The sequence below is a fragment of the Colletotrichum fioriniae genome (assembly GCF_027942845.1).
Source record: "Colletotrichum fioriniae strain IMI 355084 chromosome Unknown scaffold_3, whole genome shotgun sequence".
Lineage (NCBI taxonomy): Eukaryota > Fungi > Ascomycota > Sordariomycetes > Glomerellales > Glomerellaceae > Colletotrichum > Colletotrichum fioriniae.
In genome coordinates this window covers 1,133,748-1,146,711 of record NW_027076839.1, presented here as the reverse complement: position 1 = coordinate 1,146,711, position 12,964 = coordinate 1,133,748, and the positions used below count along the sequence as shown (strand labels likewise).

Sequence of the window (12,964 nt, the reverse complement as noted above, 5' to 3'; positions counted from 1 at the left end):
CGATCAGTAGACCCCGAGTTGAACTTGACCGCCCAAAATGTGGGAAGAAAATCGAGATCATCAACCTCAAATGTGGCGTGACTTCTACAGCAAATGCAAATTCCGGTTAGCTGGCACGATATGACAATGCGGGCCCTCCATTGTAAGGACTAAGCGCCGCGGCATTGCTTTTCTCGAGCCTCAGCCGTCGGCCGCCTCGCAGCGGAACCGGGAAAAGGTGGACACAAGCCTTCAAAGTCACGCCATGCAGCAGGACTGGGCGCCATTAATGTCTCAGGGACAACGGACAATAGGACGGGTACCATCTCGGCAAAAAGATGGAGGAAAAAACTTTCTTCGACGCTGCGAATTGAGGTACCCGTAAGGCAAGGTATGGGGACGAGCTTTCATGTACGTGTCGTATAGGTAAAAGCCGGAAGTCAAGTTCAAGATTTACGAATGACGGCTCCATGATCGGTGCCGGGATGAGGCCTGGCCGCAGGGACTGCTTCGTCCCGACTTCAGCTCGCGGGATATGGAGTCGAGCAAAGGCCAGCAGCGGGAGATCTGCATGACCCCTGTTCTTTCGCAGACCGCGCCCGGGTCGTAAATCCAGTCTCGACGAAGGACGCGCTGATCTCATCGTGGCAGGACGGGCAACTGCAAGTTTGAGTGGACATCCATGGGGCACAACTCAAGAGAGCTACCTATACGGAATCCGGGGTTGGGGCGGCTGGGACTTCCCCCTTTTGCCATTCGAGAACCGTGGTTTTCTTCGCCATGGGAAAGATGTGATACCTGTATCCTTGCGAATCGGGAGCGGGAATCGTCCGATGGGCCACACTTTTCGGGCTTGGCAAGGCAATAGCTGGGATTAAAGGTATGAAACTGTTTCTCCTTTCATGAAGCTGTCTAGAGCACATTGGCTGTTCTACTGTGGACGATTCCTCCACAGCAATGGACAACCTTCCCTAGCTGCCCTCTCCCCCTGGTATCTCCACACATCAGTCAACCTCGGGAGACTCCAACTCCACCTCATTTGCTCCCGTTTGGGGGCTGGTACCGCTGTCGTCTTGATTGCTGCTGTCACTACCACCGTTCTTTTTGCCCTCTTCACCTGACTCTTTGCCCTCCGCTTGCTCCTGTTCCTCAGGCTTGACCGGCTTAACAGGCACCTCGACGCGCAAGAGATCCACCTCGAGGGCAGTCACGCCCTCAGGAAGCTTTGACTTGAGCCCATCCTGCTCGACGTCAAAGTAGAGAGACCAAAAGTTCCCCGTTTTCACGACACAGAATCCTTCCCAGCTGGCGAATGTGAGTCGCTTGTCTTGCCTAGTGCAATCAAACGGCCCCGTGTAGTTGTGCTGAGCGTACGGCCGGGTCCCAAACTTGACCTCGTACGTGTCACGATCCACGTAGATCCAGTTCATGATGGGCGGCTCGTCGCAAATAGTTGAGACCAGACCGGCGTATTGGCTGTCTGGGTACGGCAGGAAGTAGCCCGCAAACTGGTGTCCAAATGCGAAATCGGGATCAGTCCCGGTGTCGACAAATAGCTAAGAAAGGGAGCAAACAGCTCTCATTAGCAAATCTAGTTTGGGACTCAAGGGAACGGGACTGGGTGACTTGGATCTGAGATACCTTGTCTCCCGAGAGGACTACATGTTTCCCGTGGATATCTGGGGAGTGACATGTTGACTTGCGGCAGCGGATGATGAGGTTATTTTTCCGGCTGCGATGTTCTTTCCTCCGGGCTGACTGTTGTGTGTGTCGGATAGCTTCCGCCATGCCGAAGACCGCCGAGAAGGCGACGATGAATTGCGCTACCATGTTTGTTTGTTCTCTAATCGTCTAGGTGATGTCTCTGCTGGGTGCTTGATAGGTAGGAAAAGGGGGACAATGCAGCCCAACGGAGGATGGATTTATGCCAGTGTCTGGCAGAACTTTGCTCCCGATGTATTCCGTTCAAGCCTTTCCCCTGGAGTAAAAAGCTCACCGACCAGCAGGCATCACCCCCGAAAGCATAGATGTGCTTTCTTTTGTTGGGAGCTGCGCGGTAAATATCCCGTCGGGCAGAGAGTCCATGAGCTGTCTCTCCATTGCAGAAATCTCCACCGCCAGGTTCCTATGGCATCCTTGTCGAAAATCCCCCAGCGGCGGCGACAGCAGCAGTGCTACAGCAGCGTACGACGGCGACGTCCGGACGAAAGGAGAATTGGATGATGTTCTCCAATCTTCATATTACTCTTGTGCGACAATGTCTCACCTCATGGCCGTCGAGCAGAGGATAAAAGAGGAAGCAGATGCCCAGCTGTCATGGCCGTCTTCTTCCTCGGCAGCACCAAGATTCCTCAGTCTCATAGCAACTCGGCCTCCAGGCACTCTCGCAAAAGATCTCCTTCCGAGCAGTCTCTCGACAAGATTCCGCCGGACCAGCAGCCACCGCCTGAAAAGCCTGAGCTTCGCCAGAGACCATCGCTCAAGTTCATCCACGTACGAAGTCTGGGATCACCATCTTCTTCACGACCGTCCTCTCCTGATCGTCCGGCCTCGCCACGTCCGCCATCTTCGCTTTCGCAGTCTTCTCGCCCGTCGTCTCCTAGACCTTCGGCTCCTCGACCTTCGTCCTCTCGTCCACCCACTCCGCCTCTATTACCCCCTCCACGTCCCCGATCAACCACCACCGCAACCATGTCTTCCCCGTAAGTACAACCAACATGCCCAACAGGTCTGAACCCACGACCAATTGAATTTTCCTCCCCTTTAGAGCCAAGAACTCGGTTCCCCCGACCAGCACCACCACCTCTAACCCGTCTACCACTACCACCAGCTCCAGCAACCCCCTCAACTCGAGCACGAGCAACAGCAGCTACCCTAACAACTCTCTCAGCACCAGCAACCCCAACTCGGCTCTCAACAACACTAACAACACCAAGTCCATCAACAACAACAACACCAACAACCAGAACAGCGGCTTCGGTAACTCTCTCCCCATGCCCGGTCTCTCCGGCCCCGCCAACGGACCCATCGGTAAGGTCATCCCCTTCTCTACCCTATCGTCTTCTCTATCAATGATAGAAGCGGGCTGACACAGTACTTTGGCAGGAAACCTCCTCAAGGGTCCCGTTGACGACAACGGCAAGCTCAAGGACGCCGGCCTCATGGTCGGTATCAAGCTTGACCTTGAAGCCGAGGTTCACCTCACGGCTCGGGTCCGAGGTGACATCCTCGTTGGCCTATACTAGGCTCGCGCGCGCACAGGAGACCAAGGTCGGTGACCTGCGGGTCGAGGTCGAGGTCGTGTGTGAAATCATTAGGATGAAATGCCTGAGTGGGGACGGTGATTATATATCGGTGTGCATCGAGAGGTTGATATGGAATTTTCGGGTCGCTGGGCCAAAGGGACGTGTTGGCGGTAGCTTGACTATAACTGCAATAAATCTCGACTGAAAACTCATAATTTTGCTTCTATTAATAATGTGTCGACCCCATTCTGTGTCAATTTTCTCACCCTTGGTCGGAGGCAGGCATTGACGCATTTATGCCATGTTTCTCTGGCAGTGTTGTTGATGAAAGTTGTTGAGAGGACCTTATCTCGAGACTTTCGAAAGTTATCCAGAGTCAACCTAACTTAATCGAATTAGACCTCATACTACAGTATCGAACGAATTCTAGAACATGGCTGGAGAACTAATAAGCGCGCACACTCAGAAGCGTCAGCTGACGTTCAGTAGAGGTTCTTTCGGCGGTTTTTGACTGCAAGTGATCCCATCTTATCTTGCCCAGCTTTACCTTGCCACGAAAGACGCCTTCTTTCCGGTCATGATCACTATGGGAAACGTGCCGTGGTTGGCTACGCTTCTGCACAGTTGGCCTCTCAATCTGGGGCTGCCAAAGTCTGGAGATTCAGCTGGATTTGGGGCGCTTATGGGGTGAGTGGATGTTGAATACCCAAAGCATGCGAGTAAGTGAGACGACTGACATGCATGGGTCAGTTTTGCCAAAACCTTTGTTGATGGGCGACTGGCTCCGGATACGAAGCCCGGCCGGGACATGATTCAGTCATTTATCAATGCTGGTCTGACGAGAGAAGAGCTTACGCAGGAAGTTTACGTTGAAACGTGAGTGCCTTCTTCGGCTTAAGGATTTGGACTCAAAAGTTGACCTTCCACAGCATTGCTGGTTCCGACACCACAGCAACGGCGATTCGTATGATTCTCTTGTCACTCCTATCCAATCCTCAAGCCTTTACAGCCCTCCGAGCCGAGATTGACACTCTCATCTCCAAGAAGATGATTGGTTCTCCCATCAAAGGTTCGGAAGCGAGGTTTATGCCATATCTTCAAGCTGTGATACGCGAAGGTCTTCGTCTATACCCACCATCTACCGGCATTGTCAGCAAGCAGGTCCCATCAGAAGGGGACATCATTCATGGATATCGATTGCCCTCAGGGACGCAGCTGGGAGAGAACGTGTGCAGCATCGGCCGATCGAAAGATATTTTCGGACCGGATGCACATCTCTTCAGGCCAGAGAGGTGGATAGAGGCAGCAACTTCTGATGACGAAGGAAGGTACAAGGCGATGATATCAACTACCGATTTGGTCTTTGGACATGGCAAGTTTTACTGCATGGGAAGGAACATCGCATTGATGGAGTTGAACAAGGTCTTTGTCGAGGTAAACTCCTGTGGTCTTTCTATTGAATCAAAGCTTTACTGACGTGATTCATCCGCAGCTTCTACGTAGATACGATTTTGCTATTGCGAAGCCTGAAAAGCCTATGAAATTGTGGAGTGCAGGATTTTGGATAACACATGACTTTTGGTTGAGGATCACGCAGAGAGGACGGCGGTAGCAACACTGCGGGAATTCAAATTCCTATCTTCTAGTCATATCTTACCTAAGACCTGGAGTATGGGGGGGTTATCGTGAAACCATATCAGTAGGATGATGCAAAATTCCAGCTTGCTTGAATTCGCATAGATCCCGACATGTATATCTTATTGGGATTGTGGACAGGAGTTGCTGGTGCGAAACTTACAACCAATCCGTGGAAATCGCGGAAACCGTGACGGAAGTTAAAGGGTCACATCGTCTACAAACAAAATATTCAGAAAGGAAGGGCCTGTGCACTACAGTCTTGGTGTTCGACTCGAGTACTCCGTACTCCGCGGCCATCAGGACTCGCACTTACGGCAAGCCACTCATGTGGCTTCAGTTCTATGTGCGAGACCGGATCCAGATTCGAACCTTCTCAGTTGCTTGTCAAGGGATTCAGCCATTTCCAAAGTTCTGACGTGAGACATTGGACTGGCGGCTGGGCTCTGACCGTGGTCCATCAAGCCAATCAATCCTACGCAATTACTGATTTCAACTGGTTCCTTAGTCCATAGCAGCCCCGTAATCGAACTAGTGCGATCCCTGCTTTGTGGAGTAACTAAATGCAGCTTTCGTGTAGACGTTCCAGTGGGATTTTAATGAACATCCTCGATGCCCGACAGGGTTCTGAATGCTGACAGCCGACTGCCGAACCTCCAATACGATTACGAATGGCCCCTTGAAGGATCTGCGACAGGTCAACGCTTTTGATGATATATGACCCCGATTGTCCCTATCGACTTTCCAGTGCTTCTCATTCTCTTCGCGACTGATCTTACTGCTAGAAAATTGCAAAATGGAGCTCCCTGCGCTGGCCGGCACAGTCTTCGCGGTTGTTGTTATCGGCTGTTACTTGCTGGAGTCTTTCTTCTTCCTGTCCAAAAATCCTCAAGAGCCAGAGTACATCCGGCCTCGCGTACCATTGATCGGGCATCTTCTCGGTCTGAACAAGTACGGTTCTGGCAACTACTTTACCAAAGTTGGGTAAGATCCCGCTTGCTCGATCTCAACATTGGATGATCTTCAGGCTGACATGATACGACAGGGCCGACGCCAAGTCAAAGATCTTTTCTGCACCCATCTTCTCCTTCAAATTCTACATTATCGCAGAACGCAAATTCATCTCGTCGATCCAGCGCAATGCTAGGACAATCTCTTTTGCGCCCTTTGCAGCCAAGGCAGCACACAACTTTAGCGGTGCCGATGAGAAGGCCACCAACTTGCAAGATCACCTCGGAGGTGGCCCCGAGGCTAAGGAATTCGATAGAGTCCAGCGCACGACGTTGGCAGCTGGTCCCGAGCTTGATGACATGAGCCTTGTTGCAACGCAGGTGAAACTCGAAATTGTTGACAAATTAGCCGCAAGTGCCCTCGAATCATCAGAAACAGGCGTTCCGATCGATCTGTTTGCCTGGGTGAAGCACACCGTCGGGCTGTCAGCTACGGAAGGGATGTTCGGTCCTCTGAACCCCTTCAAGAACCCTGATCATGAGGCTGACTTCTGGTACGTACTTTCTTATAGCCCTTGCCGGCTTCGTGTGAAGAGACTTAGTTCGAGACGAGAAGCTGACCATCTATAGGACCTTCGCTGATAAGGCACACTTGCTTCTTCCGGGAGGTATCATTGCAGAGTTATTTGCTAAAAAGGCAATGCAAGCGCGTGAACGTAACGGTCTACGGTACGAAGAATACGTTCGCCTCGGGGGCACAGAGACAGCCTCAGGTCTTCTCAAGGGTCGATCACGGATTATGGCAGAAAACGGAGTATCGCCGCGCGATATTGGGCGTATCAATATTGGCTTTGACATTGCTATGCTGGCCAACTACGTGCCAACAACATGGTGGTCCGTCTTTGAGGTTTTCTCTCGCCCGTGGCTTGTTGACGCAATCCGCGAAGAAGTACGCAAAGCTGTCAAGAAAGATGAAAACGGCGAGTTTTGCTTGGACATCTCTATCATCAAGTCAGCATGTCCGCTACTCCTCTCCTCGATTCAGGAGGCGCAGCGCTTGCATACTATCCACGCACACATTCGAGAAGTTCTTCGCGACACGACTATCACGGTCGACGATAAGACCCAGCTTCTCAAAAGCGGCAACTATGTGCAGATCAACGGCATTCCCATCCTCCGTAATGAGGAAACATGGGGCGCAGACGCTACCTCCTTCGATACCTATCGATTCATCAAGATGAAGAAGAAGCCCAATGCGCCAGGCGTAGCCGCCCCAGGAGACTTGGCACCTCACTCCTTTCCCATCTGGGGCGTGGCTCCTCATGTCTGTCCTGCACGATGGTTTGCGACTACCGGCACCATGACACTAATTGCGTTGATGACTTTGAAACTCGACTTTGAAATTGCGCCAGATTTCAAGGGCGAAGGCCCATCTGGAAGGGAGTGGAGAATGCCCAAGGTTGAAGGTCTCTTTGTGGCACTGCATTCTCCTGCGGAGCCGATCCCTATCACAGTACGATCGAGGAAAGAGTTTGAAGGCAAGTGGAGAGTTGAGACTGGCACACCAGGGACAAGGCTACAGTTATCGGTAGGCTAAAGCCCAAAGAAGCCATAAATAACAATTGGTCTCTAAGGAAATTGTAACCAAGCTTGCGGTCTCAAGTCAAGACATGATGCGTTAAGTAACTTCCTTCGGCAGTTCTTGTTGTGTGATCCAGAAAGATGTGGTAAAGCCTCAGGTAACATCGGTTCTTCCCTGCTCAAAGAACCCCTAAAGCCTGCTGTTGAGCTCTTCAATGATATCGGGAAACAAGGCTAAGTCATTCGGAACCCCGTAAGCCCGGACGGAAGACAACAGTTTGAGACTTGAAGACAGAATCTAACAAGTTTAGGCTCTTCTGGACACAACTTTGAATTTAAACTACATATATACAAGAGATGCTACATGGTGCATGTTGTAGTTGTATCGTGCCGGTGTCAAAGTCAATTAAGTGCGCAAAAGCGAACAGCTTAGGCGCGGTAGTTGTTCCAGAAGCTCAGCATGCGGGTCTGCTGGCCAGGGGTGAACTCCTCGTAGCAAGAGCTGTTTCATACGTCAGCAAGAAGCTTTAGTGAATTCAAGCGGGGTAGTAACTTACTCGTAGGAGTAGTCCATGTAGTTGTGGATGGGGTCGAGGCCGGCGATGCTGGGGCAAGAGTCACGGCCGACAGGGCATCCGGAAGAAGAGCTAGCCTGGGCAGGGGTATCGGCAACGGAGTCTCCACCGTTGCAGCCGCCCTGGAAGGTGTGGTACAGACCGAACCAGTGACCGATCTCGTGGGTGGCAGTCTTTCCGAGGTTGAAGTTGGTCTCGCTTCCGCCGGGAACAGTCGAGGACAGGATGGTGCAGCCGTCGGCGATGAAAGCAGAGGAGCCGGGGGAGGCGGTGGTGGGGAACGTGCAGATTCCGAAAGCACCTCCGACGCTCTTGAGGAAGTACAGGTTTAGACTGCCGTAGTCACCCTTGCGGAGGGCAGTCTTCATGGCGGTCTGGCTGCTGTAGCCGGCCCAGGCGGAGTTAATGGTACGGGTGGTCTCGACCAGGTTGAACTGGATGCCGTGGGGGGCAAAGTTGGAGTTCATCACGGCCAACTGGTCGGTGACCATCTTGTCCTACATCCATATGCCATGTAAGTGACTCTTCTAGTTACACTGACTTTTGAATACGCTCAAGGTGGAGCTAAGAAAGGAAAACATGAAGCTAGGAGAGCTTACGGTGATGTATCCATTGGCCACAGTCTGAGAGGAGGCCACGATGTGGAAGTAAGTAGGAACGGTGATGGTGGCCAGAGCTGCCAGGCTGACAGTACCGTTGTTGGCGGCCTCCTCCTCGGCAAGCTTCTTGGAGATCTCAAAGTGCTCGGCGGACGGCTCCTCAGTGGCACAGCCGAATCTAATGGCGGGGGTCACCGCAGCAGAAACGGAGGCGGCAAGAGCCGCGACGAGGGCAAGGTTAAAATGCATGGTGACGAGAGTGAGCCGGGGACCGGGAAGCGAACAAGCGACTTGGATAGGAGTTGCGAGACTGAGAGGGATGTCGAGCTAAGAAGGGGAACCTTGATGGCAAGAGATCTGGGCTATATATACTCGATCATCTGTCTCTCTTGATGAAGGTCATCTCGTCGTTGTTTGGCTTCTATTCTCGGGCCTCTGGAGGTTGCCTGGTAAGTTGCAGCGAGCTGAATTGGCTTGGAACGATGCCCTAACAGGAAGCCCATTGACCACTGTATCCCAAAAGTAAAAAGGCGCATCAGCTGATAGAAGGAAACCGGAAACGAGCCCGAGACTTGTCTTTCCATTTCTTCATACGCCTTCCTCATCTGGCTGATACCAAGACTCAGTTGCAGCTGAGGTTGAGTCGGGGTCTTCGAAAAAGCACCCGTGGAAACCGCGGGGTTCGATATCTGCCACCTTCTATGTTCTGTGGTCAAGTTAGTGTTGTTGATAGCCAAGAGAGAGAGAGAGAGAGAGAGAGAGAGAGAGAGAGAGAGAGAGAGAGAGAGAGAGAGAGAGAGAGAGAGAGAGAGAGAGAGAGAGAGAGAGAGAGAGAGTCAGAGTCAGATTAGTGTGGGGACTTGTCCTGTGGCCCGGCAGAGGTTCTCTCCCTGCATGAAGCGATCAGGCCGAGGGGAACAATACGCTCGTCGTAATACGGTCGGGCGCCGGCTTCGACCGATAAGCTTAAATTGATCTGTTGATCAACCTGACCTTAATGAGGGGCCGGGCGGAAGACGTGGGATGAGTCTTGGTGTTGGTCGAATGGCGGACAAGCTTCACAACTGGCGCTAGCGGTGTGTGGTTGCACTGTATTAATTCAACTGCTTGTTACTGCTAGTATGCCAAGCGCTGCCAAGACGGCCTTTCGTCCAACTGTAGAAGCACGATAGAACCTGCCTATTTAAGCAATAACTTGGTAACACTGATGACTGAGACTGCTTCTTTCATTATCGGCCATTGGTGCAGGGAATGGCACGAAAACTAATGTCTCGGGGCAACTTTGAGGGTATTGATTTCCGCGTATCAGGCTGAAGCAAGGCAAATGCTTCCACCTGAAAAGGAGCTGCTTGCAGGAAGATAAAAAGGACTTGGTTTCCCATGTTCCATATTGACTCGTAGGAGAAATCGACGCCCCAGCAGGTGTCTCTTTCGAGTATGTGGTGTACCGGCCAAACAAGGTTGGAAGACATGCAATACGATAGAATTGATTACCGTAGATAGTTGAGGCATCGTAAATCCTCATTGGCTCTTCAATCTGTGGCGTTTGATAGTATACTTGGTATGAACTTCAGACTAACGCAGCATTTGATATTATACCTTGCGCTCGCGACTTGAGGTTATTATGTGTGCAACTGAGTTATCGCCATGTCGCTTCGTTAAGTCGTCACATTGCTGGGTCCGCAAAGATTGTGGTACAGGTCTCGCCTACAAGATGCTGCCACAGTGACATAAACTCTGACTGCCCGGCTTGGTACCCATTTAACCTTCATGATCTGGCATTCATGTTCCTTAATTCGTGATATTGTCCTCTATGATTAGCTTGGGGGCACCCATCCTAGCTCCTCCATTGGCCACTGGATCCAAGGCTTATGGCTCTCATCTAGCAACTCCCACGCCTGTGATATTAGATGAATCGACCAGCCCTGAAGCCACCATTGACTCTCTAATCTCTTCAGCACCACACAAAAGTGGGCATAAATAACGATGGCCTCTTGATTTGCTCTCGGCTCTTTAAGCAGAGGCAGAAATTCATCCGAGACGAAGTATTTCCAGATGAACATGTCCATGATGTCCATACCACGGCCTCCACTGTGCAGAGCAAGAGAAAGAGGGTGACCTAATTCGTCGATAGCCAAATTGTGGATGCGCAGCAACTCCTTGTCGATATTGCTACCACTGACGCGCTTTCGCAGACTTTCCAAGGCGGCTGGTCGAGCTCGGGAGTCATCACGCGCAGTAAAGAATCGTTCTTTTGCGTATGTCAACAGAGGGGTCAAGGGACCCTCGTAATTCTTCGAATTGAGGAGTTTGATGAGAGAACAGGCTCCGGATAGAAGAAAGGTCCAGTCCGGGAACGCGGACTCCCAAACAACCACTGATTCCTTCAGATAGCGTCCCGACGCCAGAGCTGAATTTTGTAAGCCAGTGTGCTGCCTATGCAGGCGTAATCTTGGAGTGCTAGAGTGGTGTGAAAGGCAAGAAAAACGAGGTGCAACGACTTCATTTCATTATCCAAGTATGGAGTGGTCACTCACCGAAAAATATCGTAAGGAGTGAAAACAAGAATAAGTTCTCGGCATTTCGTTCATCAAGAGCACTCATCAACTCCATTGCTTCTCTCGAGGCTGATCGATGATAAAGCAGGGCCTTAGCCACGAGAGCCTCCTTTCGTTCTGGCTGCTGGTGGGCTAGATGTAGAGCCGATATGGAGAGCAAAGTTCGCATCACATATTCGCATTTCAGCGCCATGCGCACTACCGAGACTCGCCACATCTGGCGGACGAGGTCATCTGTTGATAGAGTCATGTACACAGAGGTAGTGAAGTTGTGGATCAACTCCAAGTCGACAAAGTTGAGGGCTTGGTCGATAGCCGGCGCCGGCCTGGTAGATGTCGCTGAGTCGTCTGCATTTCTGGCGTCCAGGCTTGTTTGCAAGGTGATTTGTATGCTGCGCATGGATATCGCCATCGAGCGACTTTGCAGGAAGTCGCACGTCACCAGGTGACGCACGCAGTTTTGACATGCTGGCTTCAATTCATCACACTATGGGAAGCCAAAGTCAGCAGGTAAATCAGAGTAAAGTAGGTGCGTGAATCGTTCAAATTATGCAAATTCGGCCAAGGGGTCGTGGTGTATGGACGGTCTTAAGCTCGGTAGGGCCCAAGGATCCATCACTGAAAGAAGAGGTGGCGTGCAGGTGGCAGTATAATATCAGACGAACCTTGATTTTACGTCTCTTGCAAGTATGGCATCCAAGTTTGGACTTTCTGTGTGGTTTCTTCGAAATTTTGGCTGCAGTCCTCCGCTCCGGAAGAACCTCCATCGCGTCCGATGCTCCTTGACACTTCCGTGCCGGATATGTCACCGATTCTTATCCGAAGTCGCGATCGAACCCCTGGAGGCTGCTGTGTGCTATTGCCGGAAAGAGAGGGAGATCTACCGGCAGCAGACACACCCACTCAACAAACCTTCTACAGATCTCGAGTTTATGATCCAAGATTAGCGGGAAGTCGGAAGGGCGGGACGTTCTAAGATTCCGAGCCTACGTTCGCTGATGCTGACGTTGGCGCCGGTCGAAGAAATATGTGGACGGCGTTTAAAGCCGATGGAGCTCCGCAAGGCAGTGCTCGTATCGCTCGCTTAGCAACCAAGACTTCGGAAACCAAGCCGAATGCGGAGTTGTACCACTTAGCACATCGAGACTAATACCTTCACTGAGACTATAAGAGTAGAACTAAAATATGATAATCCCAATCTGGCATACGATGATAGTTAGTTGTGAAATGTGGTCTATAGATTCACTCGTTTTGAATTCTCTAGACAATTCTGGCTATGATCTATCAAGCTGAGGCTGTGAATATTCCTTTCTGTCAAGTATCCTCACTAAGGTAACACGAAGGTACGTAGGTAGTCCATATGATTGTCCGAGGTACGGCCCACGATTTCACACGTCAATGCAAGCGCTTTACTCCGTACGTTCCTTTGTCTTGATTATTACCAAAGCTTTAAATCTCGACGATTACTGTCAAGTTCACTATATATTCATCACGGCTGAACTCGTGTATATTTCGGAGAGACTATCCCATTCCCGGGCACCTTTGTTTTGTCACACAGCCTTGAGAACCTAGGTAGACCGAAGTAGCGTTGTCTACACTCCTAGTAGTCCGCATGAAAATAAGACGAACACTAAATGGAGGTGCTGGCAAGTCTTCGTGTAGGCTTTCGGCTAGAAGACTCGCAGCAGCCTGGAAGATTCACATGGCGCATGATCCCCAAAGACTAAGTGAGTTGAAAATCCAGTAAAATCGAAATGATCGAACCAAAGCCTCTGTTGACGAAAGTCAAATTGCTAGCGCAGCACTCTAAGTGTATAATACCCTGATGCGAGTCCCTAAAGA

At 51.1% G+C, this 12,964-nt stretch overlaps 4 protein-coding genes across 4 annotated transcripts; 2 read left to right on the top strand and 2 right to left on the bottom strand.

The window, feature by feature from the left end:
• Positions 1–983: 983 nt before the first annotated feature.
• Positions 984–2,545, bottom strand: N0V96_003201 (uncharacterized protein; the record flags this gene model as incomplete). Its single annotated transcript, XM_065756767.1, has 2 exons — positions 984–1,535; positions 2,477–2,545. 2 exons carry the CDS (start codon positions 2,543–2,545, stop codon positions 984–986), a joined length of 621 nt encoding a protein of 206 aa, XP_065614534.1.
• A 125-nt stretch (positions 2,546–2,670) lies between these two features.
• Positions 2,671–3,224, top strand: N0V96_003200 (uncharacterized protein; the record flags this gene model as incomplete). The annotated part of the gene is made up of 3 exons (XM_053190979.1): positions 2,671–2,681; positions 2,747–3,009; positions 3,085–3,224. The coding sequence occupies 3 exons, from the start codon at positions 2,671–2,673 to the stop codon at positions 3,222–3,224; spliced, it is 414 nt and encodes a 137-aa protein (XP_053051404.1).
• Positions 3,225–5,655: 2,431 nt separating this feature from the next.
• N0V96_003199 (uncharacterized protein) lies at positions 5,656–7,406 on the top strand (the record flags this gene model as incomplete). Its single annotated transcript, XM_053190977.2, has 3 exons — positions 5,656–5,843; positions 5,905–6,363; positions 6,440–7,406. The coding sequence occupies 3 exons, from the start codon at positions 5,656–5,658 to the stop codon at positions 7,404–7,406; spliced, it is 1,614 nt and encodes a 537-aa protein (XP_053051402.2).
• A 413-nt stretch (positions 7,407–7,819) lies between these two features.
• On the bottom strand, positions 7,820–8,813 carry N0V96_003198 (uncharacterized protein; the record flags this gene model as incomplete). The annotated part of the gene is made up of 3 exons (XM_053190976.2): positions 7,820–7,892; positions 7,948–8,462; positions 8,565–8,813. 3 exons carry the CDS (start codon positions 8,811–8,813, stop codon positions 7,820–7,822), a joined length of 837 nt encoding a protein of 278 aa, XP_053051401.1.
• Between the last annotated feature and the right edge of the window lie 4,151 nt (positions 8,814–12,964).